This window comes from Tinamus guttatus, unplaced genomic scaffold, assembly GCF_059628265.1.
Source record: "Tinamus guttatus ecotype Peru unplaced genomic scaffold, ASM5962826v1 Tinamus_guttatus_pri_ptg000317l, whole genome shotgun sequence".
In the NCBI taxonomy this organism is placed as follows: domain Eukaryota; kingdom Metazoa; phylum Chordata; class Aves; order Tinamiformes; family Tinamidae; genus Tinamus; species Tinamus guttatus.
Genome location: NW_028288851.1, coordinates 1 through 25,632, shown reverse-complemented (window position 1 = coordinate 25,632; position 25,632 = coordinate 1). Strand labels below are relative to the sequence as shown.

General features: G+C 69.3%; 3 protein-coding genes across 3 annotated transcripts; 1 reads left to right on the top strand and 2 right to left on the bottom strand.

Moving 5' to 3' along the window:
- Positions 1 to 4,159: 4,159 nt before the first annotated feature.
- Positions 4,160 to 9,116, bottom strand: LOC148593950 (uncharacterized). The gene is made up of 7 exons (XM_088528935.1): positions 8,739 to 9,116; positions 6,859 to 6,985; positions 6,554 to 6,661; positions 6,216 to 6,329; positions 5,881 to 5,991; positions 4,671 to 4,905; positions 4,160 to 4,586 (listed from the first exon to the last, which is right to left on the bottom strand). Exons 1-7 carry the CDS (start codon positions 9,114 to 9,116, stop codon positions 4,160 to 4,162), a joined length of 1,500 nt encoding a protein of 499 aa, XP_088385061.1.
- A 2,722-nt stretch (positions 9,117 to 11,838) lies between these two features.
- On the top strand, positions 11,839 to 18,279 carry LOC148593949 (uncharacterized). The gene is given in 9 exon segments (XM_088528934.1): positions 11,839 to 11,974; positions 12,873 to 12,959; positions 13,059 to 13,217; positions 13,302 to 14,275; positions 14,277 to 14,553; positions 15,301 to 15,383; positions 15,993 to 16,334; positions 16,409 to 16,474; positions 17,503 to 18,279. Coding segments are annotated over 9 exon segments (2,901 nt in total).
- Positions 18,280 to 22,344: 4,065 nt separating this feature from the next.
- Positions 22,345 to 24,938, bottom strand: LOC104570555 (uncharacterized; the record flags this gene model as incomplete). Its single annotated transcript, XM_010217578.2, has 4 exons — positions 22,345 to 23,420; positions 23,674 to 23,781; positions 24,070 to 24,276; positions 24,768 to 24,938. Coding segments are annotated over 4 exons (1,562 nt in total), but the record flags the coding sequence as incomplete, so codon positions are not given.
- Between the last annotated feature and the right edge of the window lie 694 nt (positions 24,939 to 25,632).

The following is a 25,632-nucleotide window of genomic DNA, read 5'->3' as shown; positions in this document are numbered from 1 at the left end:
CTTGCCTGTGTGTGTCGAGTGTTGGCACGTTCGCCCGTGAACAAGTCGCGCTCTGCCCTTCGCCCGGCCCCACGGAGCTCCCGGGAGGCCTCGGTGCTCCGGTTTGACCGGCCGCCACGAGGCGGGATCGCGATCCCGGCCGAACGGGCGGGAGCAGCAACGGCACCGGCACCGGGGGAGCCGTGCGGAAAGCGCAGCTCTGCGGGAGGAGAAGCCGCTCTGGAGCGTGAAGCCGGATTCGGCTGCCAAACACCATTTTTTTTGCCCCTAATGCAAACATTTAGGCACCAAATTCAATTTGACCACAAAGGAAACCCGTTCTATCACCAGCACGGCTTTTATTGTGTCAACAGCACGTTTCCAGCAGCTCCCTGGGGAAGCTTTACGTGCAAATGTGTAGCTATTCTCCCCCCTTAATTTAACAGAACTAAACATAATGGCAAATATCTTAATTACCTTCAAGTGTTGGAGATTCCGGATTTGTTTTTGAGTTTTATTACTTACTGCACCACAGAATCTTGGAGGTGTCCCAAGCAGCCGGCATCCATCTTCACCCAAAAGGAACAACTTTTGGGAACCTTCTGGCGACGCGGGCCCTCGGGAAAGGGCGCGAGGAGGCGCCCGCAGCGCTCGGTGGCCATTGAAGGCGCCCCGGCCCTGCTCCCGGCCCCGTCACCCGGGGCCGCCCCGGTCCCGGTCCCGGTCCCGGTCCCGGTCCCGGTCCCGGTCCCCCGGGGCCGCCCCGGCCCCACTCGCGCTCGCCCCGCGGCGGGCGCCGCTCCGCCTCGCCTCGCCATTGGCCCGCCGCCTCTCGCCTCGCCTCCCCATTGGTGCGCGGGCCGCGCGCGGGAGCCAATGGCCGCCGGCGCTCGTGGCACCGCCCCTGAAAGGCGAGAGGAGGCGGGCCACTCGCTCCCATTGGTCGGCAGGCTGGGGAGGAGGGCGCTCATTGGGCCGCGCGGCGGAGGCCCCCCTGTCGCCGTGGCAACGGCGCCGCGCGCCGCGGCCTGCTCGGGGCCTGCGCCGCGTCGTGGCGGTGCCACCCGGTTCCCGCCTTGAGAAACGCTGGGCGCGCCTCGAAAATCAAGTGTGCAATTAAAATAAATGTGTAATTAAATTAAATGTGTAATTAAGTGCGTTGCTCATGGGGGGCTAGGTGTCTGCAGAGGGAGCTCCGCAGCGGCCGCTCGCACTGTGCCCGCTGCAGCCTTCCCCGGTGCTTCCTCCTCCTCCTCCGCGCTTGGCACTACCGGCTGCTCCCCACTTCCTTAGGGGAGAGTTAGTAACTTGAACGCATCTGGGGACCTGGTCGCTGCTCTGGACTCCCGTTAGCCTCCGGGAAAGCGTTCCGAAATCCTCCAGCCTGAAGCTTTCCCGGCAGTTTCACGGATGGATTGGGTTTCTCCCGAGAAAGCGACTGCAGCTCCGTGGAGCACCCCAAGGCAGCCTGCAGGGAGCAACGGCCGCCGTTGTCCCCTTCAAAACAACCTGCCTGAGGATGACTCCTGGCATTTTTAGTAAACATTTACTAAAACAGACAGATGTTACCGTCTGTTAATTAAGGAAGTATCACAGAACTTACCCCGCAAGTCTATGGCCATGTTGCACCAACAGACAGGCAAGCAAAGAAAGTAAAATACAAAGCACGAGGCGAGTACCAGCAACTCACTGGAACGGCTTCCAGGAAAACGCCAAGGCTCTTTGCAACTGATTTTGAACGCACTGATGCGGTATCGAGTTTGCTTTGCACTTTATGCATGTCTGCTGCAATAAGAAATATCCCTGTTTAATGTCTGGATACGAAAGTTTTGGTCCCTTGCTATTGAGGGATCAAGCTGATTTCCAAGGAATTTGGGTGCTATTAAGCAGCTAGCAACCTAGTGCAGGCCAAAGAGCAGCGCATTTCCACGTCACTCAGTGACATTTCTTCCTGGATTTAAGATTATTATTATTTTTTTAAATATAAGTGGCACAAATCTCCAAAGAATTCGTAATCCATCTTAAGTATATGCATTTATCTCTGAACTAGAGGGGAACGGGTCTAGAGATGGAAAACTGACTCACTCTGCGAAATATTGGCTCATCTCTGACATCAGAGGCAGCATCAAGAACAGATGAAACTCAGAGCACCCATCGGGCGCCTCTGATGACACTGACTCTCCCAAGCGAAAATAAGAGAGCGTTGTTAATATAGCGTGACCCTGACGAGCCACATTTCCAAAATGCCTCTTTTTGTGTCCACACACCCACTCTGCTGCAGCTGTGGTCAGGGAGACGTGGAGGAGAAGCCCCATCAGACGTGAGCAGCACATCAGCTGGGGGCAGCTCCAAAACTATTGCTTAAAACCCCCAAACTGCCCAGAAAAGCACCTGCAGTTTGTGAATAATTTATGAATAACTTATTTCATTAAAAAAAAAGAAAATAATGAAAACTCACAGCATTTTCCTTCTAATTCGGCACAGGCTTCACCTGCTGCTAGTAGCCGCTAGTTTGCTAATTGCCGTCTGCTTTGAGCAAGGGTTAGATTAGACAGGGACTTCGTGACGAGCGGACGCGGTTCCTGGGAGCTTCGTGCACCAGATGTCCCCTGGGTCCCCAAGGGCCGGGCAAGCAGGTTCCACAGACAGGCGGCCGTGGCTGGAGCACAGCACAGCGATCGGGACAATAATAATAATTAAAAAAGGCACGCAGAGCTTCACAACTTCAACCCGCTCAAGTTTAATGTTACTGTTATTATTGAAAGTCAAGTATCTACTGCTGCAAAGGTACTCGGTGTTTTACAAACAGAAACAAACAGGTCATTGCCCCAGGGCCTCAGCTGGGCCAAAAAAAGGGTACGGGTGTGTGGGGGGAAAGAAACTTCCTTGGGGCAGCAAGAAACCACTGAAGAACTGATTAGTCTGTCACTCCTGGACGTGCCCAGGCGTGGAATGCCACGTGCCAAGAGGTTCTGCTCTGGCGTGTGTGAGACTGGAGAAACTTGGAAGAAAAATGGGTCTGTTCACGCTGATTGGGGGTAGCGAGCGGCCAGTGAGCGCTGAGAAGTGACAGGACACGGAAAGCTCCGTCCTCGCGGCCGAGACCTCGGGACAAGCTGGTCCCTGGGGCGCCTGCGGCCCTCCCTGTGCCCCTGCAGGGAACGGAGGGGCTTCCGAACGCATGGGAACGCGGTGGTGGGAGTGAGGGGACTCGGTGAAGCAGCACGGGGAGCCCCGGCGCTGCGCGACGTTCGGGAAGGCGCCCAGCGGCTCCGGGCGGGAGGCGTTCCGGGATCCGCCTGGGCATCCTGCTCATCCCGCAGGGCACGGGCGCCCCGGAGCAGGGGCGAGGAACACGGGAAAGGCGACGAACAATAAATAAGCAGAACGGAAGAGTTAGCGAACAGGCGGCCGCCGGAGGAGCCGCGGTGCCGACACGCAGCCCGGCGGCACGGCTGTGCCCAGCTCCGCTAACGAGCGGCTTCCCAGCATTTCCGCGGGATTGCCCAGAGGTATCGACAGGAGCGCGGCCGATGCCACCTCCTCCACGTGTGTCCAGAAGGGACGGCGCAAGGGGCAGACGCTCCTCACCATCACCGCAGTGCAAGGCTGGAGCTCCCGTGGCGCACGTCCCGCGGCAGCTCCGAGCGGGATTTGGCCCTACTGTAATTTACAACCAGCTAAACCCAACTTGGAACCCCAGGGAGGGACTGGAACCCGTTTTTCCCTGCCAGTTTCCTGAGCAGTAGCAACGCAGAGGAGAGCGTTGGGGCTGCGCTGCGGCGCGCACAGAGCCGGGCCGCGGCGGCCGCCTGCGCCAGGGCCTCGGCTCGCGCGTTCAGGTGCCAAGAGCCTTCCGAGAAGGCAAAACACAGCCCAGGACACGGCACAGCGGGGAAATCCGGGCACGGAGCGGCTGCTCCACCTGAGTGAAACCTGCCCAACTGATTCCACGTCTCTCCTTTAAGCTGGACAGGTCCTGAACGCTTGTATCCTCGAGGGATTTTCAGGCTGCCCATGAGGTACCGTGACACCCACCATGAAGAGCAAAGTGCCGGGGTGAATCCTAACCTGCTCCGCATGGATGTTTGGATGAAATCTCCGGAGAGCGCAGGGATGCAGGGCAGCACACGGACACCCCGTGCCCTGGCGCCGCCGCGGGCGCCGCGTGCGGCGCAGCCTAGAAGAAGTCGTCCAGCGGCGCCTTCCTGGCGCCCGGCGCGCCCAGCCGGCTCCGCTCGCGCACGTGGATCTTCTGGTGCTGCAGCAGGTGCTGCTTCTGCGTGAAGCGCTTCAGGCACTCGCCGCACTGGTACGGCCGCTCGCCCGTGTGGATGCGCTGGTGCCGGATCAGGTTGGAGGGGTGGCTGAAGGTCTTGCCGCAGTACGAGCAGCCCAGGACGCCCCCGCCGCGGCCCGAGTGCACGCGCTGGTGGATGAGCAGCGTCTTCTTCTGCGAGAAGCTCTCCTGGCACTTGCTGCACTTGTAGGGCTTCTCCCGCGCCTGGCTCCTCTGGCCGCCGCCGTTGACGCTCCTCATGCACTGGGGACTGTCCGCGGGGGCTGCGGCCCTGCCGCCGTGCTTGGGCGGCGCGGCGCCCGCCGGGCTGCCGGCCCCGCCGCGCTCCCGCGGCCGCGGGAGGCTCTGTGCGCGCGCGCCGCGCCGCGCGGCCTCGCCGGGACCGCCGTGCGCGTGGAAGGCGCCGGCGCTGCCCTGGCCGGGGCTCTGCTCGCGCCGGGCCGGCGGCAACACCAGCCCGCTCGCCCGCTGCCGCGGCGCCGCGCGGCCGAACGGCGGCTCCTCGGAGGCAGCCGGGAACGCCAGCTCCTGCGCTTCCCTGGGGAACGGCCCCGGCTCCGCGGAGCTCTGCAGAGATTCCTCCGAGTCCTCCTCGATTTTGAAGGCCAGCACCTCGTCTGCTGGGACTGCCGACAGCAACAGAGGGGACGTTCAGGGCCAGGGACACAGGGCACGGTCACCCCCGAGCGCCCCGCGCACGAGCCGGGCAGCCGTGAGCAGCGGCGAGGAGCGCGTGAGGACATGAGGACGCGCAGGCCGGGGCGTTGAGCTCCTCCGCCATCCTCCTCCTCCTCCTCTTCCTCCCGAGTGCCGGGATCTCGGGAGCCCGGGGCAGCCCTTTGCCTGCCCCTGCACCAACCGCTCAGGATTTCCCACTGCTCAGGGAGCTCCATCTGTCCCTTGGGATCTACCGTCCTTCCCCGTGTTCTCCGGACATGAGGACCCACCTGCGCGGCCCCCTTCTTTAAAGGGGACTCGAGAGCAGCAGCTCTGTGGGGCTCCGAGAGCCGCCGGGTCGGGACACGGGTGTCACTGGAAAACGCCCTCAGCCTCCCCCGAGGCTGCGGCAGCGCCCCGCTCCGCTGGGCTCATCGCGCCCCATCTCGGAGCCACGTCTGGCGTCCGGCTCCGCTAACGCCAAAAGCAGAGCCAGCCCCACACGCACCTCTGGTGCCTCACCCGAGAACACAGGGAAAACGGGAGAGAGCAGGAGCAGCCGCTCGCCAGGGAGCAGCACCGCAGCGCGGGGACGCGGGAGCCACCCCGGCTCGGCGGTCACGGCCACCCGGCGCTGCGGCGGCTCCGGAGCAGCCCCCGTTTCGGGAACGCTCCCATCGAGCAGAGGCAGCTCCGGGGCCGCAGGGAGGAGCAGGGCCTGCCTGTTCCCCCAGGTGCCTGATCCTCCCGATGCTGGCGCGTGACGGACCCCAGGGCCGTGTCCCTGCGCCGTGCAGGGACAGGCAGACTCGTGGCTCCTCCTGCCCTCGCTAACCCCCGCGCGGCTCTCGGCCTTTCCTCGCTCTCCCGCTCTCTCCTTAGTCCCCAGGGCTCGGGGTCCCCAGCGGGAGGGCAGAGGTGGCCCCGTGCGGCGCAGGACTCACCCACGCTGAGCTCGGCGAGCTGCGCTCCCTCCGCGGCGCCGCGCTGCTCGGCGCAGGGCTGCAGCTCCTGCTTCACCACGCACGCAAAGCTGGGCTCCGGCGCGCTGCAGCCTGCACGGGGAGACCCGCGTTCCTCTGCTGCCGTCCCCACGCCGCCGCCTCCTGCCTTGCTGTGCCCACGTTCGCGCCCAGCTACCCCGCGTTTATCCCCAGCCTCTGTCTCCTGCTCCGGGGCTTTGTGCAGCTCTCTAGGGCCGCAGTCTCCCTCTCAGCTCCCATAGGATGGTGCCCTCGGCGTGGGACGCATGCAGGCACCCCATGACAGCGACATGTACCCGCTCCGGGGTCCGCCAGCGGGTCCGTTCTCTCCGAGTCCTCGTGTCCTCTCAGGCACGGGGCTTCTCCTCCGCTGTCCCGGCTGCTCCCGTCACACGCAAACGCCAGACACTCTGCTAACGGGAAGGATCAACCCCGTTACGGAAGGATCAACCCCGTTACGGAAGGATCAACCCCGTTACGTTTTCTCCAGCACTCTTGTTTCCCCCAACCTTCCTGCTCAGCAAGACCCGGCAGGCTCCATGCACAGCAAATCGGGCCGTCACCTCGTGATGTCCTCTGGTGACAGCAGCACACCCGCGACACACGTGAGGACAAACCCGTGTTCATGTCTTGCCTGTGCCGGGTTCCGCAGCAGCGTCGTGCGCTCCCAGGCCCGCCTGGCCGCCGCCGCAGGGCGCTTCTCCGCTCGGGGACACGAGGGCGGCCTCGGCGCGCGCGCCGTCTGCGGGGAACACGGACGGGAGCGTTTCCCCCTGCCCCGGCGCCCTGTCCTCGCTGCCGGGGACGAGAGGGACGCGCGGGCGTCCCGGGAGCGCCGCCCCGCGGCTCCTTCGCTCCCGGACACCCCCGCGTTCCCTTATTGTCCCTGAACCAACGTTAGCCCAAAGCAGCAGTAAACGACCGCGAAGCGCTGCTTACCCAGCGAGACGAGAGCCTCGTAGTTCTCTTTCAGCACGTTCTTGCACGGCTCTTTCTGCTCCGCTTCCAGACGCTCCCACTCCCGCTCCAGGAAGGAAGCCGTGTTATTTCCCGGTGCCATCGCGACCTGTAAGCGCCAAAGTCACAACCTCAGCACCCGTCTGGAGCCCCACCTGGCCCTGCCTCCTTAGCGCACGGAGAAGAGGAAAGTTTCTGATTTTTACTTATTAATTCCACCCTTTCCAGAAGTGTGAACGAACGGTCCTTCCTTGACACTTGATGACAACACACGGCAGCATCGCTGCAAAAAGCAGTTAGAAAAGGAGCTGTTTCTGGGGAGCTCCTGGAATATTGAAAGCTGCGTGGGAGCTGCTGCTCGTGTGGGTGGTTACGGGAGCACCGAGGGCAGCGCTAACAACGGAGCTGCCTCGCGGAGCCTTGGCTGGCCCGGGGGGCCTTTTGGGCACCCCGTTTCAAGGCGCGGGTGAGGAAACACCATCCCCAAGAAAACAACAGGTTATCCTTGATGGTAGCGCAGAATGTGTGAGTTTTTTCTTGGGTACCAGAAGAAAATCGTCTGCTCTGTTTGCAGCAGAAAGGACAAGTCGGCTCCAAGGAGCAGCCACAACGAGGAGGCCCGGCCGGATTTCCAGGCGTTCGGATGAGAGGCCCGGGGTGAGACCGGGGTGACAAACGGGGACAGCAGGGCGGATCCTGAGGCCCCTGCCAGGCCGACGCTGCCCTGGTCCTTTATCAAGGCAACGCGATTCCCTTGAACGAAACCGCCGGGCCCGGATTGCCCGGGGTTTACCGGGAGACGTCAGGCTGTGCGCGGGCACAGGGCCTCCGCGTGCAGCGCGCAACGTCCCCCGAGCAAACCCTGCAGCTCGTGCACGTGAAGAGGCAAGAAGGGAGTTTCTGGGACCCACGCGGGCGGTTTGAAACACCCCTTCGAAAAACCCCTTCGAAACAGCCCTTCGAAACAGCCCTTTTCAGACCTTTGCCTCTTCCCAGTGCGCAGCCATTTGGCACCGAGGCCTGTGCCGCGAGTGGGGGACAAGTGCCACCCTGCCTGTCACTCCGGCACCACAAGCGGGGGACAAGCGCCACCCTGCCCGTGGCTCCTGCTCCGCGGACGGGGAACAAGCGCCACCCTGCCAGTGGCTTCGGCGCCGCGAGCAGGGGACAAGTGCCACCCTGCCCGTCGCTCCAGCACCACAAGGTGGGGACAAGTGCCACCCTGCCCGTGGCTCCCGTGCCATGGACGGGGGACAAGTGCCACCCTGCTGGCAGCTCCAGCACCGTGAGCGAGGGACAAGTGCCACCCTGCCTATGGCTCCAGCACCACAGTGGGGGACAAGTGCCACCCTGCCCAAAGCTCCCGTGCTGTGAGCAGGGGACAAGCGCCACCCTGTCCGTCACTCCAGCACCATGAGGTGGGGACAAGTGCCACCCTGCCCATGGCTCCTGTGCCATGGACGGGGGACAAGTGCCACCCTGCCAGTGGCTTCGGCACCATGAGCGGGGGACAAGTGCCACCCTGCCCGTTGCTCCAGCACCATGAGGTGGGAACAAGTGCCACCCTGCCCATTGCTCCAGCACCACGAGGTGGGGACAAGCGCCACCCTGCCCGTGGCTCCTGCTCCGTGGATGGGGGACAAATGCCACCCTGCCTGTCGCTCCAGCACCACAAGGTGGGGACAAGTGCCACCCTGCCCGTGGCTCCCATGCCATGGACGGGGGACAAGTGCCACCCTGCTGGCAGCTCCAGCACCGTGAGCGAGGGACAAGTGCCACCCTGCCCATGGCTCCGGCACCGTGGACAGGGGACAAGTGCCACCCTGCCCATGGCCCCCGCGCCGCGCAGAGCCGCTCCTCACCTTGGTCCCCTCGGCCTTGGCGCCGGGCGGCAGGCGCAGCAGCCACGCGTCCCCGCCGCGCAGCAGGTTCTCCACGCTCTCGAGGCGCCGCTGCAGCCGGCCGCACTCCTGCACCAGCGCGCCCAGCACGGCCAGCTTGCTCTCCAGCTGGTTCCCGAAATCCACCACCGTCCGCTCGCAGTCCACGTGCTTCCTGTCGGCGGCGGCCGCGCGCCGCTCCAGGCCGAGCAGCCGCGCCGCGTGCGAGTCCACGCGCCGCTCCACGGCCTGCACGGCCGCCACCACGGTCCAGAGCGAGATGGTGGCGCCGCCGGCCCAGCCGCCCTTGGGCTCGGGGAGCCGCGGGCAGCGGGAGCAGGCGGCGCACGGGGACTCCATGGGGCTGCTGCGGGTGTGCGGGGGCTGCGGCCGCGGCCTGGCCCTGCGGCTGTGCCACTGCAAGGGGGACGGGGGTGAGCGGGGGAAACACCCGGAGACGGTGTGTGGGGATGGTGACGGTGTGCGGAGATGGTGACGGTGCGCGGATGGCAACGGTGTGCGGGGATGGTGACGGTGTGCGGGGATGGTGACGGTGTGTGGAGATGGTGATGGTGTGCAGGGACAGTGACTGTGTACGGGGACAGTGTGTGAGGTTATGGTGTGCGGGGACAGCAACAGTGTGCAGGGACGGCGACTGTGTGCGGGGACAGCGATGGTGTGCAGGGATGGTGTGTGAGGTTATGGTGTGCGGGGACGGTGACTGTGTGCAGGGACGGCGACAGTGCGCGGGGATGGTGACGGTGTGCGGACACAGTGTGTGAGGTTATGGTGTGCGGGGATGGCGACAGTGTGCAGGCATGGTGTGTGAGGTTATGGTGTACATGGGCGGTTGCGGTGTGCAGGGACAGTTATGGTGTTCAGGGACGGTGAGGGTGTTCAGGGATGGTGAAAGTGTGTGAGGTTATGGTGTACGCGGACAGTTATGGTGTGCGGGGATGGTTACGGTGTGCGGGGACAGTGACGATGTGTGGGGATGGCGACGGTGTGCGGGGACAGTGTGTGAGGTTATGGTGTGCAGGGATGGTGTGTGAGGTTATGGTGTACCTGGGTGGTTGCGGTGTGCAGGGACGGTGAGGGTGTTCAGGGATGGTGACAGTGCGTGAGGTTATAGTGTACGCGGACAGTTACGGTGTGCAGGGATGGTTACGGTGTGTGAGGTTATGGTGTATGTAGACAGTTACGGTGTGCGGGGACAGTTACGGTGCGTGGGGACGGTTGTTACGGTGACGGTTATGGTGTGTGGGGACTGTAATGACCCTGTCGATGGCAAGACCAGGAAGGGACCTCTCCGCTGCTGTGGGCCCAGGGACACCAGGACGGGTCCTGTTTCCCCCCCGTGGGTGCAGGGACACCAAGACGGGCCCCCTGTGGGTGCGGGGACACCAGGACGGGTCCTGTTTCCCTCCCGTGGGCGCGGGGACACCAGGACGGGTCCCTTTTACCCCCCGTGGGCGCGGGGTCCCCGCGCGTGTCGCGCCGCCCCCCCGCTGTCCCCGGCGCCACGCGCCGCGCCGGGCCGGGCTCCTCCCCGCGCGGCGGGGCCGGGCCCCGCGCAGGCCCTTCCCCGCTCCCCGCTGCCGGCTCCCCGGTTCCCCGGCTCCCCGGTGCCCGGCTCCCCGGCGGCCGCCCCGCGTCCCGGGCCTACCCGCGCCTGCCGCCGCCGGAGCCGCCGCGGGGCCGCCGCGCCGCCAGGGGCCGCCCGAGCCGCGGGCGCCGCGCGGGCAGCACCACGGCGCCCCCTGGCGGCGCGGCGGGGCGCAGCGCAGCGCGGCGGGGCGGCCGGGCCATGGCGGAGCCCGGCGGCTGCCTCGAGGCGCGGGAGCGGCGGCCGCGCGCGCCCTGGGCCCCGCCGCTGCCCCCGGTGCGGAGCGGAGCGGGGCCCGTGGGGCTGGGGGCGCTGAGGAGCTGTGGGGGGCTGGGGGTCTCTGTGGGTTTGGGGGGCACTGAGGGGCTGTGGGGGGCTGGGGGTCCCCATGGGGCTGGGTGTCCCCGTGGGGCTGGGGGCACTGAGGGGCTGTGTGGAGCTGGGGGTCTCTGGGGCTGGGGGAACTGAGGGGCTGTGGGGAGTTGGGGGTCCCTGAGGGCACTGAGGGGCTGTGGGGAGCTGGGGGTCCCCATGGGGCTGGGGGTTCCCGTGGGGCTGGGGGGCACTGAGGGGAGCTGGGGGCGCTGAGGGGAGCTGGGGGTCCCCATGGGGCTGGGGGCACCTGGGGGGAGCTGGGGGCGCTGAGGGGAGCTGGGGGTCCCCATGGGGCTGGGGGCACCTGGGGGGCTGGGGGGAGTTGGGGGTCCCTGGGGACACTGAGGGGCTGTGGGGGGCTGGGGGTCCTCGTGGGGCTGGGGCTCCCCATGGGGCTGGGGGTTCCCGTGGGGCTGGGGGGCACTGAGGGGAGCTGGGGGCGCTGAGGGGAGCTGGGGGTCCCCATGGGGCTGGGGGCACCTGGGGGGCTGGGGGGAGTTGGGGGTCCCTGGGGACACTGAGGGGCTGTGGGGGGCTGGGGGTCCTCGTGGGGCTGGGGCTCCCCGTGGGGCTGGGGGCATCTGTGGGGTCTGGGGACACCTGGGGGCACCTGGGAGACTGGGGGGTACTAAGGGATTGTGGGGAGCTGGGGGTCCCCGTGGGGCTGGGGGCTGCTGAGGGGCTGTGGGGAGCTGGGGGTCTCTGTGGGGCTGGGGGGCACTGAGGGTCTCTGGGGAGCTAGGGGTCTCTGTGGGGCTGGGGGTCCCTGCGGGGCTGGGGGCTGCTAAGGGGCTGTGGGGAGCTGGGGATCCCTGGGGGCACTGAGGGGCTGTGGGGAACTGGGGGTCCCCATGGGGCTGGGGGCCCCTGGGGGGCGCTGAGGGGCTGTGGATGACTGGGGTGGCCCTGGGGGCTGAGGCTCCCTGTGGGGCAGAGGCTCCTGAGGGGCTCCTGAGGGGCTCCCAAGGCCGCCCTGGGGGCAGTGGGTGGCCCTGGGGGCGTTTCGGGGGTGTCTGGAGGGCTGAGGTGCTGGGGCTGCTCCGTTGTCGCCTCCGCGGGGGCCGTGGGGCGGCCGGGCGCCCCCGCGCTGAGCGTGTCCCCATGCCGCAGGTGCCGGTGACCTTCGAGGACGTCTCGGTGCGCTTCAGCCGGCAGGAGTGGGCCAGCCTGGACGAGTGGCAGAAGGAGCTGTACAGCAGCGTGATGCAGGGCAACTACGAGCTGCTGGTTTCCCTGTGTAGGACTCGGTTTGCACGCGTTTGGCAGCAGCCCCGGGAGCTCTCTCGGGGTGGCTTTCCTGGCCCTTTGCGTTTCTGTGGGATCTCCAGCCCGCAAACACTCTCCTCCGTTCCTTGTCCCCGCTGGAAGCGAGCGGAGGCCGCCCGGTGCACGCGGCGGGGTGTCCCTCTCCGCGGGGAGAACAGGTACCCCGAACTCCCGGCGCCGCGGACCCGCTGTCGCGCCGCCCGCAGCCTCGTGCGCGTCGTCTCCGCATGCGCCTGCACGTCTGCATGGGCTGGGGACGGGGAGCGCTCCGGCGGCGTCCCCCGCGCGCGCTGCTCGCGGCCGGGCGCTCGCGGTGCCCATCCTGCCCCACCAAGCCCCGTTCGGAGGCTGCTGCGGGTCCGGAGCTGCAGCCAGCGCTCCGTGCTGCATGCGGCGCAGCGCAGGCATTGGCTGCAACCCAGCCCTCCCGCGTGGGGCGTTCTGCAGCGCCGTCCCCGCTGCGGGTGGCCCGAGGAACAGAAGCCCTGGGGTTTGCGGGTGATCCCGGAGCAGGTCAGGGAGCCCTTGTCCCGCTTTGTGGAGCAAGCAGGGTCTCAGGACACTCACGGTTCTCCTGCGCTCCAGGGAGTTTTCCCACCTGCGCTGGGATTTTCTGGGGGAGGAGACAGCGACATCTTCCCCACGTGGATTTTCCGGTGGTTTTTACCAGCTTTGGGGGGCTGCATCAGGGGGTTGTTCTCAGATCGTGCCTCCAGGGCCCTGCCTGTGTCCCGCACTCCGTGCATGCGGCATGGACATTGCTGCGTCCCACGAGGAAGCTTCTCCTGCTTTGGAGACGGGGACGGGCTGCGCCGTGGCCTCGGCGGAGCCGTCACCTCTCGTCCCTGCTGTGTCTCCCCGTCATGCAGACTGTGCCCTGTGCAAGCCCGACCTGCTGGCCCGGATGGAGAGCGGGGAAGAGCCGTGCGAGCCGGCGCCGGGGGAGCCTCCGGCAGGTGAGCGCCGCCGCGGCGCGCGGTCCCGCTCCGCTCCGCAACACGGGAGCCGGGCTGGCCGCCCCCGGCCGCAGGGCCTGAGCTCTCCTGTGTCAGCAGTGGGCAGCCCTGCGTGCCCGGTGGCCGTGTGGGGACGCGCCGAGGACCCGGAGCACCTTCATTCGCTCGGTAGCTCCCCGCAGCCGCCGGCGTCTCGTGAGGGGACTCGCGGGGACCTGGAGGAGATCGGGAGCGCGGCAGACGCGCCCGGCGGTGTGGGTGAGTGCCTGGCGAACCCAGCCCCGCCGAGGGGCCCTCTCCGGCCGCATCCATAGGAGCGTAACCGCGGTTGTGCTTCCGCAGCGCCGCCGCACGACGCGCGTCCTGGTGCGGAGGATCCCGGCGAGCCGCCCCCGCGCTCCATGCACGCTCCCGAGGCGGCGAGCCCGGAGCAGCCTCCGTCTCCATCTCCGTCTCCATCTCCGTCTCCGTCTCCGTCTCCATCTCCGTCTCCATCTCCGTCTCCTACAGCAGGTAGGGCCCTCCGCCGGGGCCTGCGGAGCTCCGGGCGCAGCGGGATCCGCGCAGCTCTGCCCGGGCCCTGCAGGACGCGGAGGCTGCTGGTAGCCCACGTGGCCACCAGCCTTGCAGCCGTGCGGGGCAGGGCGTGCGGGAAGGGGCACGGCGAGAGGGAAGGGCGCAGCAGGAGAGCTCATGTTCTGTCCCCAGACTGTGACGTTCCAGCAGGTGCTGCGGTGGGGATGGCAGCAGAGACGCAGCGAGCGGAGGGCGCTGCGGAGAAGCCGCCGCCGCCTGAAGTGCCTTTGGAGAAGCTGCAAGAGGAGGATGTGAAAGATTCAGGGAAAGACGACCAGGAAGCAGTGGGTGACAATCCTGGAGCTGCAGGTAAGGAGCAGGTACCGGCTCTTGGCAAAGCAGCGGCACACACGGATCCGAGCCACGCGGGTACGGCCACGGGGACCTTCGTGGAGAGCTCCTGCCCGGGCAGAACTGCAGCCTGCCAGCGAAACGGCGCCCGGGGCAAGTGCTACATGTGCCCGGTGTGCGGGAAGAACTTCCTGCTGCGGATCAACCTCCTCCTGCACCAGCGGAGCCACGTCAGCTGGGTGCCCTACATCTGCACGCACTGCGGCGGCGGCTTCAAGTCCAAGAAGAAGATCCAGCACCACCTGCACGTGCGGACGACCAAGGGCTCGTGCCAGGCCTCCGACACGGAGCCGTGCGCCGGCCTGGCGCCGCCGCCGCCGGCCGCGCAGCCCGGTGCCCGCCACGATGGCGCCGCTGCCGCCGGGTGGCGCGAGCCCGGCGTGTGTCCTGCTGCCCGCCGGGAAGGCGACGTACACCTGCAGCGAGTGCATGGAGACCTTCTCCAGACAGAGCTTCCTGAACCTGCACCAGCGCATGCACGCGGAGCAGCACCTCATCCTGTGCCCCTGCTGCGACAGGAGCTTTGCCTGGGCCTCCGACTTCGCGCGCCACCACCGCACGCACGCGGGGGAGAGGCCCTACCAGTGCCCCGAGTGCCAGAAGACCTTCAAGAAGCGCCACAGCCTGGCCCTGCACCGCAGGAGCCACGCAAGCGGGGACGGGCCGTGCTAGCGCCCGTGCGGAGGGACCGCGGGGAGAGGAGGGCACGGGCGCCCCGCGCGGGCTCCTGCCCCTCACCCGCTTGCAAGGGGCCGCAAGGGGCACCCGAGTTTAACGGGGTGCCTGGGCAGGCGGGGGGCTCCTGTGCACGGGAAGCCGCTGCCCGGTGTTGAGGGCGGCTGCGGGCGGCGCTTCCCCCGTTTGGGTCGCGCTGGTGCCGCGAGGAGAGCGGGGCAACCGCGGGCAGAGCGGGCGGTGCCGGTGCCGCGGGCTGCAATAAAGCGCTGGAGCCGCTGGTGTCCCCTGGCCGCCGCGTGGCTCGTACCGGGACCGGGCGGGGGGGCGGGAACGGGAGCTGGGGACGGGGACGGGGAGGGGACCGGGGGGAGCTGGGACCGCAGGGAATCGGGCGGGGGCGTGGCCAGGCACCCGGGGGCGTGGCCTGACGCGAGAGGCGGGGCCGAGATAGAGGCGGGAGTGGGAGGAGAGCTCCACGCGGGGGCGGGGCCAGTCACGAGGGGGCGCGGCCTACCACGAGAGGCGGGGCCGGAGGACCTCCGCGAGGGGGCGTGGCCGAGCACGAGGGGGCGTGACCTATCGTGAGAGGCGGGCCCGGGGGAACCTCACGCGGGGGCGTGGCTGAGCACGGGGGCGTGGTCTAGCACAAGAGGCGGGACCGGAGGGAGCCGCGCCGGGGGGGCGTGGCCTGTCACAACGGGCGTGTCCAGGGGGCGTGTCCGCGCGGGGCCGCCAGGGGGCGCTGCGGCGCCGGGCGGGGCGGGGCGGAGCGGAACGGAACGGAACGGGGCGGCCATGGCCCGCTGGGGGCCCGCGCAGGTACGGGGCGCGCGGGGCCGAGCCGAGCCGAGCCGAGCCGGGCCGAGCGGCAGCGCCACCGGCGGCAGCGCAGGCCCCGCCCCGCCCGGCGCTGGGGGCGCCGCGTCGCGGCCCGGCCCGGCCCGGCCCGGTCCGACGCGGGGCCGGGGCGGCCGCTCAATCCCCCGGCGGCTCCCCGGGCCCTCCATCCTCCCGGTCCCGCCGACACCTCCCTGTCCCCCGCCCGGCCGCTTCCCCTCGGTCCCCGCCACCCCCTCCCCGGTGCCCGCTTGAGCCCCCCCGGCGTCCCCTCCCCCCCAGTGTCCCCTCCCTCCGGTATCCACCCCCCGCTGTCCCCTCCCCCCCGCTGTCCCGTTCCCGCGATGTCCCCTCTCTCCCGGTGTCCCCTCCCTGCGGTGTCCCCTCCACACGGTGTTCCGTCCCCCCCGATATTCCCTGGCTCGGTGTCCCGTCTCCCCGGTGTCCTCTCCCCGCGGTGTCCCCTTCCCCACGGTGTCCCCTCCCTCCGGTATCCCCCCGCCCCAGCTGTCCCCGTGTCCCCGCGCTGTCCCCGCGCTGTCCCCGCGTCCCTTCACCGTCCCCGCTGAGCGTGGCCGCCCTCCGCGGCAGGACGCTCCGTGGGGCGCGGAGCCCTGGCTGCCGGCGCCCGCGGCGCCCGAGGCCGAGAAGCACCTGCGGGCGCCCGAGATCAACCTGTGGACGGTGGTGGCGGCCGTGCAGGCGGCCGAGCGCAAGGTGGAGGCGCAGGCGCTGCGGCTGCTCAGCCTGGAGGGCCGCGCCGAGGCGGCCGAGAAGCGGCTGTCGGAGCTGGAGCGGGCGCTGCTGGAGCTGGGCGGCCGCCTGGACACCAAGTGGGCGGCGCTGGCGGCGCTGGTGCAGGAGAGCGCGCGGCGCCTGGCCAGCGTGGAGCGGCAGCTGCAGGAGCGCGGGCCGCTCGACGCCGCCGTGCAGGTGGGAGCGCCGGGCGGCCGCCCCGCGCGGCCCCGCGGCCGCCCCGGCGCTCAGCGCCGCCTCCTGTGTTGCAGGTGGCGGGCGAGGACGTGGCCGCGGTGCCGCCCGCGCCGCAGGGCCGGCCCCGGGAGCTCGGTGAGGCTGGGCCGCGCGGCGGGGCCCGGCGCGGGGGGTGGCCGCGTCACCCGGGGGGCTCCCTCGGGGTCATCCCTGCCGGGAGCTGCGCTCTGGGACCCGCGGTCCGTCCTTGGGACGCTCCCATGGCCAAAACTGGGCACAACTCCCTGTGCCGACACCTTTAATGTACATTTGAGCACTGCTTTTGGCCGGGACTTTCAGGGATGAGTGTTGGACAGGCGACTCTCCCGGGGTGACCGCAGCCACTCGTGCCGGGCGGTTCGGTGGCTCCCAGGACCCCGAACCGGCGCTTGTGGCACCCTCGGAGCGCCCCGTGGCCCCGGCACGGTGCTGTGTATCCTACAGCCGCTTCCTCCCTCCCAGGGCCGGGCGACGCCAGCTCCGGAGCCGCTCTGCTGCTGCCGCCCGAGGACGGGCAGGACGCGGGCGCCGGGATGCAGGGGCTGCTGCTGAGCGGGACCGTCCCCGGGCCCCTCGGTCCCGGTGAGCGCCGGGTAGAGGGAGCCGGGCCGAGCCGGGAGCTCCTTGGGGGTCGCATGGACCGCGGGTGCTTGAGGGAGCGGGAATTACGGCCCCGGGGGGGGAACCTCCCGCGGGGAGCGCGGCAGGGAACCCGGCGGGGTTTCTGCTGGAGCCGCCAGCAAAGACCCTCCCAGGGGAGGCCCTGCAGCCTCCGCGCTGCCGCCCCGTCGCTGCCTGGCTGCTCTCACGGCAGCGCGTGGGCAGGACCGCGCGCGGCCCTGAGCTCCAGCAGGGTGAGCGGATCCCCAGAAAGACGGCAAAGACCCCTCAGCGCCAGGCGTCCCCCTCCCTGGCCATGGTCGGGTCTTGCTGCCCGTTTTCTGCCTGCCCCTGTGTGGGTTTGTGTCCCGACGGGCTGCGGGGAGGCCCCCGTGCTGGCACCGAGCGGCCGTGTCTGCGCGCAGGTGACAGCGTCGTGGTGAAGCTGGAGGAGCAGCAGCCGCAGGACGAGAGCTTGGACGCGGCGGCGCCCGCGGCCCTGCTGGACGCGGAGACGCCGCGGATCCAGGAGCAGCCGGTGCCCTGGGAGAGCCGCTGCGGCTCCGCGGAGGGCACCGGGGCGCCCTGCGAGGCCCCCGCGCCGCAGCCCGACCTGAAGCCGCTGCTGCTGCCGGGGGACGCGCTGGGCTTCCCCTTCCCGCCGGAGCAGGGCCCGGCGCTGCCGCTGGGGCTGGCGGAGGGCGCGCGGGCGCAGCCCGGCGAGGACGCGGCGTGCGGCTCCCCGCAGCCGTGCCGGGGCGCGCGCGGCAAGCGGGCTGCGCCGTGGGCGCCGGGCCGCGCGCTCAGGAGGAAGGGCTCCTTCATCTGCTCGGCCTGCGGGCGCAGCCTGGCGCACCACGCGGCGCTGCTGCGGCACCAGCGCCTGCACACGGGCGAGCGCCCCTTCCAGTGCCCGGCCTGCGGCAAGAGCTTCAACGAGAAGTCGCACCTCACCAAGCACTACCGCATCCACACGGGCGAGCGGCCCTTCCGCTGCGCCGCCTGCGGCAAGGGCTTCATCCAGAAGCACCACCTGCAGAAGCACCAGCGCATCCACCAGCTGTGCGGCGCCAGGACAGCGCGGCCCGCGCGGCCCGGCGCGCCCCGCAAGCGGCTCTACCGCTGCATCGAGTGCGCCGAGAGCTTCCCGCTGCAGGCGTCGCTCGAGGAGCACCAGCGGCGCCACACGCAGCAGCGGCCCTTCCAGTGCAGCGGCTGCAGCAAGAGCTTCCGCCACCGGCAGTCCCTGAACCACCACCAGAAGATCCACGCGGCCGCCGGTGGCCCCGGCGGGGAGCCCTGCTGAGCCGTGAGCGCCGGGCCGGGCTGCCGCGGGGCCAACGCTGCGGTTATCGGTGCCGGGACGGGCCGCGATGCCCCGCGGGATGAGGCCGGCGGCGGCTCCGGTGCCCCGGGCGAGGCCGGCGCGGCCGAGGAGGCCGGCACGGCGAGGCCGGATCCTGCTGCTGCGGACAGGGAGCCGCTGCTGCCCGCGGAGCCCTCGGACTCAGCCTTGGACTGAGGGGAGCAGCCGCGGGGCTGGACTGATCGGCCGCCCTGGGCAGCGCTGCTGGTGGCGGCAGCGCCGGGGCTGGGACACAGACGGGGCTTGGATAAAGTATTGGGGCAACGTGGTGTCCGCTTGAGCGTTGGGCGTGGGCGCGCGGGGCGGCCCCGTGCGGGCCGAGCCCGGGACGGCTCCTCTCGGCGCAGCGCGGCCCTGGCGCGTCCCGGCCCGGCCGCAGCGGGCGCCTGGCGCTCCTGCCCGGAGCAGCGTCCCCGGCGCGTGGCGACGCGGCAGCCCCTGCTCTCGCTCCGTGTTTTGCAGCCTCATGCGGGCACCGAGCCCTGGCGCCGCGGCGGGGACGGGGCCCGATGCTCCCCCGTGCCCTGGGGGGCCGAACTCTGCGTGCGGCCCTGGCGGGGTGAGTGCCAGGGGCGGCCCGGGGAGCTCCTGGGGGCTCCTCAGCGCCTGTGTGAGGACACGGGGTGCGCGGGTGGCACTCGGGCTGCAGCGGGCGCTGCGCTTGCACGTGTTGTGTGTCCTCTGGTGCGCAGAGAGGCTGGCGAGGGGCACGAAGCGCTCAGGGCAGCGCGTGCACGCGTGGGGCTGCTCACCCGTGTGCATGGGGCGGTGCTGCAGTGTGCAGAGGTGCACGAAGCGCTCAGCGCAGGCGCCGCAGGGATCGTGCTCCTCGCCATGCGCAGGCATGTGCTGCGCGTGGGCTGCTGCCCGCAGCTGCGGCGGCGCTCGCTGCACACGGGCGGGCGCGCGGGGCCCTGCTGCCCGCGGGGCGGCGCACGGCTGCGCTCGGGCTGCTGCAGCGCTGCCCGCGGCCGCGTCCCCTCGCGCTGCGTCCCGGCTCCGCACGACCCGCTCCAACCCGCTCTGCAGCTGCGGGACCCGCAGGCGCTGCCCAGGCCGGGCCCCCCTCGCCCTCCTGCTCCGGGGCCACCTGTCACCCACCCGCTGGTGCCACCCCCTTTCCCTCGCATCGTCCTCGTCCTCCTTGGGCTGCTCCTTGTCCTGCTTCCCCCGCGGGAGGCTCCCGGCTGCGGCTCAGAGGCTCCGTGAGCGGAGCTGGGAATTCAGCCCCTGTCCCAGGGAATGGCCCTCGGAACGGGGGACCTTCCTCCTCGGCAGCACGGAGAGGCGCCCGCCCCGGCGGCCGGGGGATCCCGGTGGGCTGACGCGGGGCTGGATGAGGCCCAGCCCCGATGCCCTCGATCCGGGCGCAGCCCCGTCCTGCTCCGCTGCCGCCACGCGAGGCTCGGCGGGTCCCCAGGAGCCTCCAGCACCGCGGGGACGGCTCCGCTGGGCACTACGGCGCCATGTGCAGCCCCCCCGGCACCGTGTGGGACCCCGGCATCACCGGCAGCTCCGCTGGGGACCGCATAGGGTCCCTGGTGTCACCGGCAGCTCCACACACGGGGCCGCAGGTGTGACGGGAATGCGCGTTTGGTGGCAGGAAAATGGGATGAGGAGGCTCCTTCTCAGCTCGGTGGGGCCGGTGCCTCTTGCTGGGGTGGAGGGAGGGTCCTAGCAGCGCCCAGCGGGTCCCAGCAGTGCCCAAGGGGTCCCAGCAGTGCCAGAAGGTTCCAGCAGCACCAGGGAGGTCCCAGCAGTGCCCAGTGGGTCCCAGTATCGCCAGGGAGGTCCCAGCAGTGCCAGGAGGTCGCAGCAATGCCCAGCGGGTCCCAGCAGTGCCCAAGGGGTCCCGGCAGCGCCCAGCGGGTCACAGTATCGCCGGGAGATCCCGGCAGTGCTGGGGAGGCCGCCGCGGTCGCTGTCCCTGCGGTGGTGGCGGTGAGCCCCGCTCTGTGGCTCCAGGTCGGTCTCCACGCGCACCCGCAGCGGCCCTGAGGACACGCGGCCCCGTTGGCGGGGAAGGGCAGCGGCGCAGGCCGAGCGTCCCGTGGTCTCTGAGCGTTCCGCTCCGCGGCGCTTCCCTTCCGCCCCCCGGGCTGCGGCTCCGCTGGACTGTCCCACTGGGCCATGGAGCGGCCGGGAGCTGCACGTGAGCGGAACCGCCGAGCGAGGCCGCCCTCCGCGGCCTCCCTCCGGCCTCGGCCTCGGCAGGCTCCGTGCTGGGGACACGGGGAGGAGCGCGGGCGGCAGCGGGAAGCGGGGCCCGAGCCCGGCACCCGGAGCTCGGCTGCTCCAACAGCCGCTCGGCCTCCGAGCCCGGAGCTGGATCCGCTCGGAGCTGCCGCTCCGGAGCCTGGAGCCTCCCAGGGCCCGGAGCCCCCGGGAACTGCTGCCCCGGAGCCTGGATCTGCTCAGAGCTGCTGCCCTGGAGCTGGATCCGTTCAGAGCTGCTGTCCCAGTGCCTGGAGCCCCCGGAGCTGCTTCCCTGGAGCTGGATCCGCTTGGAGCTGCCGCCCCGGAGCCTGGAGCCTCCTGGAGCCTCCCGGTGCCTGGAGCCCCTGCAGCCGCCCCAGGGCCGCACTGTCCCGCTCCTCCCCTGCGGCGCTGCCCACGGCCCTGGCACCGGGGCTGGGCTTGGCCCAGGACGAGGGGACACCGGGATGGGACCCAGGACACGGGGACATGGGGACGTGGCGCAGGATGAGGGGACACCGGGGTGTCACCCAGCCAGCGCTCCTGGGGCTGCGTGTTTGGGACGGAGCCTCCATGGCAGCAGATCCACGGGGTCACCGGGACGGGGGTGGTGGTGACATCCTCAAGGACACGTGGGGAGAGGGGTTGATGGCCATGGCCCGGGGACACCCAGGGATGGGGGGGTGATGACGCCATCCCTGGGGACAAGAAGGAGGGGACAGAGATGACGGCACGGGGACACAGTGGGGGGTGACAGTGACCTCCGAGGGCCACGTGGGGGGGGTGTCACCTGCCGCCACCCACAGGTCCACCCCACCGCCAACATGGCTGCCACCCCGGCTGCAGTGGGCGCCGCCATCTTGGCTACGGGCGCCGCCATCTTGGCCATGGGTGCTGCCATCTTGGCCACGGGCACCGGCTCCCGCCACGTTGTCCGTCCTCGTCCTTGGCCTCCCCCTCGGCCCCCGCCAAGGGACAACGGCAGCGACGCCGGGCGCAGAGCGGCCCTGGGCCACGGCTGGCGCGGGAGCCGCCTCCTCTCCGCGGATCACAATTTAATGGGAAAACAGCCCGACGGCAGAGCCCGGGCAGCGCCGCGGCGAGACGGCCTCTGTGTGCGCGGGCGCCTCGCGCTTCCTCCCCGTGCACATCCCGTGGGTGCGGGGACGTCCCGGCGCGCCGCAGGGGACACGTCCGCCGCGCTGCGCCGACCCGACCCGCCACGCGCTCCCCAACGGACTGTCCCTCTGGTCCCCGTGCCCGGAGGCAGCGCCGCAGCCTCCGAGGGCCGTGACGCCGCCGGCGCCGCAGCCGCTGCGCGAGCGGAACCGCCGCTGCCGGCTCCCCCATCCACTCCCCCTGCCGCGGGGCCGGGATGCGGCCGCGGGGGTGAGGGGACCGCGCTGACCCCCACCCGCCGGCAGTGACACAGGCCCTGGGTCCTCGTGCCTGTCTCCTTCCCGTGCGGCGGCATTCCCAATCCAAGCAGCCCCGGCGGCGCCGGCGGGCGCGCTGCCGCCCCGGCTGCAGTTCCGCGAGGGCCGCAGAGCTCTCCGAGCAGGGGAGGGCGGCGGGGGTTCGTTTCTTGTGTCTGCCCGTAGACCCGAAGCCGGAGGAATGGTCAAGTGTTTCGTATCGCTACAAGTGTCTCTAATTTGCTCTTTGCCGGCATCCAAGCGCCGATCCATCCTGCAGCTCAGGAAAGCTCCATCCGTCCCGCACCGCCAGCGTCCCGCCGCGTCCCAGCTCCGCACCGCGGCTCATGCTGCTCCTCTCCGGGGACGCGGGCGGATCGGGTGCCCCCGGCGCTCATTTCTCGGTCACCCCCAGGACCACCGCCCGCGTCCCCAGCCTCACCACGGGCCGGACCTCCCTGTCCCCGAAGCAGCGGCTCTGGCAGAGCCGCTCGGAGCGGCCGACCTTGGCGGGGCCGAGCAGGGCCGCGACGGCCGCGGTGGCCGTGGGGCTGGGCTCCCTCTTCACCGCGGGGCCCAGGGCGCCCCTGGCAGCCCCCTCTTTGGGCACGGCGGGGCCTGCCTGCGGCGGGGGCTGCTTGGGCCCCGGCGGGACAGCCTTGCCCTGCTCCGTCTTGCCCTGCGGCAGGTTCCCCAGGGCTCTCTGGCGCTCGTGGATCTGCTGGTGGCGCCGAAGGTGCGTCCCGCGGGTGAAGGACTTCTTGCACTCGTTGCAGTGATGCGGCCTGTCCCGGGCGTGAGTCTTCAGGTGCCTCCGAAGGGAAAAGGGGCAGGAGAGGATCTTCTTGCAGATGCTGCACTTCAGCACCGGCTTCTCGTGAGTCCGGCGCCGCTGGCCCGGGGCGAACTGCGCGTTGGGAAGGCTCCTGGCGTCGGGCTCGCTCTTCACCTGGCCCAGCCAGGGCTCCCGGTGCTCCAGGCCGGGGGCAGCCCCGTAGAGAGCCCCGCAGAGCTTCTTCCTGGGCCGGATGCGCAGCTCCGGGTGCACGTTGCCCCACACCTTGGCGCCGAAGGCCCGGCCGTCGGCGTGGATGCTCTGGTGCAGGTCCAGGCGGCTCTTGTCGGCGAAGCTGATCTCGCACACGGCGCACTCGTAGGGCCCCTCCTTGGCGTGGCTGCGCTGGTGGATGATGAGGTTGATCTTGAGGCGGAAGCGCTTCCCGCACTCGGTGCAGGGGTGCGACCACTCGCGCACGTAGCCGCGCGGGGACGTCCCTGTGAGCAGGCTGCCGCTGGGGCACCGGCTCGGCTTCTTCTTGCTCTTGGCCTTCGCCTCCTCCTTCTTGGAGCATTTCTGCATCTTCAGGTCACGAGAGGACGTGGAAACCTTGGGCAGCGCCTCGGGCTCCTCCTCCTTCACCTCCACGTCGTGGGGAGCAGCAGCCTCGTTGTTGGGGGCCAAGCCCCCCTCTGCAAGAGAACCACGGTGGAGCTGTCACCGCTCACGCTCCCGGGTGACAGGGAGCCACCACCACAGGACGCAGCGGGAGACGCAGCCCCGCGGAGCTGTCCGCGCTCCCGGGCTCCCCGTGTCTGTCACATGTGTCCCTCGTGAGATGCCGCAGGTTAAGGGCAATCCCTAAGGCGGGCCGTGTGTCTCTGCGATGACCCCCCACCGTGCGGCCACCCTCCTGTCACCGTGTCACCGCACGGGGCTGCTCACCGGCGCCGAGCTCAGCGGGGGCCTCCTCCGCCTCCGGCTGCTGCTCCCTGCCCGGCAGCGCGTCCTGCGAGCTCAGGGACGTCACGTTCATCACCAGGATGGGCAGGCCTGGTGGCAGAGGAGGCAAGAGCAGGTTAAAACACCCAGAAGGAGCCCACAGAGCTGCTCGCATCCCCCTGCCCTGGTGCCATCCCCTGGGGATGCAGCGGGAGCACGAAGCAGAGCCAGGGAAAGGGCTGATTTTGCTCTGAAGGAAAACGCGTGCGGTGCTGGCAGGGACAGGAGGTCCCAACACAGACAGGTCTGCAAGGACAGGCACGGAGACGCCACACGTTCCACCTCCTCTGAGCACCCTCAGCTCTCGCTGTGCTCCGGCCCTTCCGCCCCTCTGCTCACCTGCATCAGCTTCCATGGGGCCTTCATCTCCTCCCAGCGCCTCCTCCTCCTCCTCGCCGTCCGTCTCCGCAGGTGCCTGCGGGGGCTCCGGCCTCTCCTGGCTCTGCGGGGTGTCCTGCCCCTGCGGGGGCTCCTTGCTGCCCGCGGCGCAGGGCTCCTCATCCCGCTCCGGTGGGGCCGGGACGTCCGGCTTGGACATGGCGGCGTCTGCGCACGGGACAGGGAGCCCTTCTAGCCTGATTCCTTGGGAACTGGCCGGAATTCTGCTCTGCTGAACTCTAATCCAATCTGTCTTTCCCCACGCGATGCACACCCGGGTGGTGACAGCCACAACGGGGGGAGCGCCCGCTTGTCCCTACAGCAGGACTCACACCCAGGGGCAGCCGCAGCTCAAGCACAGGGAAAATCCAAACAACAAAACGTGCCTCGAAACCCCGAAGGAGACCAAGGGGCTTCGTCCCTGCGCGGTACCTTTCTCCTCTTCCCCTCACACAGGCGGTTCCCAACCCTCCCGTCTGCTCTTCTCCATGGGTTCAGCTGCCTCAACGTGAGCCTTCCTCTCGGAAGGAAGCTCCAGTCCACAGAGCCAAAGGAGGCTCCCAGTGTTCACTTCTCCCAGCACTGCCGGGAGACTCCCCGGAGCGCCGGGATGGGAGGAGCGCCGGGAAGCGCGGCCCCGCGGTGCCCACGCGACTCACCCGTGTCGGCCTCCATGGGGCCTTCATCTCCTCCCGGCGCCGCCTCCTCCTCCTCGCCGTCTGTCTCCGCTGGCGCCTCCTGCCCCTGCGGGGGCTCCTTGCTGCCCGCGGCGCAGAGCTCCTCATCCCGCTCCATGCGGGACAGGATGTCGGGCTTGGACAGCGCGTAGTCTGCGCACGGGACAGGGGAGCCACCAACGGGGCCAGCGGTTAGGAATATTCCAACGTTTTAGGCACCCTCTCCTTGCCCGGGCCCCGAGCGAGCAGACACACACGCAGGGATCCGGGCTGGGACAGGCACCCCGGGGTGGTGACTGCTTGGCCTCACTGCAGGATTCACACCCAGGGCGGCTGTAGCTCAAATACGGAGCAAATCCCAACAACGTAACGTGACGTGAAACCCCGGAGGACAGGAAGAGGCTCTGGCTTTGTTTAACCCCCCGTCTCAACCTCAGTAATGGTCTAAAGAGCCATTTGCTGTGGTTTCGTTAGCAGAGGAATTTATTCTGCAGCTGAGCTGCAGGAATTCCTGCTTTGTCCCCATGTGAAGGAGCATGGCAGGAAGGGGCATTCCTGTGTCTGCTGAAGGTCGCTGTGGAAGGGAGGCCTCATCCCCGGCCGCTGCAGCGCCAGGTTTGGGCTGGGATCACCCAGGACACGCCAGCCCTCCCTGGGAGCTCCGAGCAGGAACAAGCTGCTCTTCACCGAGGCAGGAGGGAACAGCCCTGTTCACAACCACAGAACAGCTCAGAACGGGTAGCTGGATACCGGATATTTGGAATATCTCCCAGGATGGAGACCTCCTGGCAGCCTGGTCCACCGTTAAACCACCCTGCCAGAGTACAGGTGTTTTCCTGCATTCAGG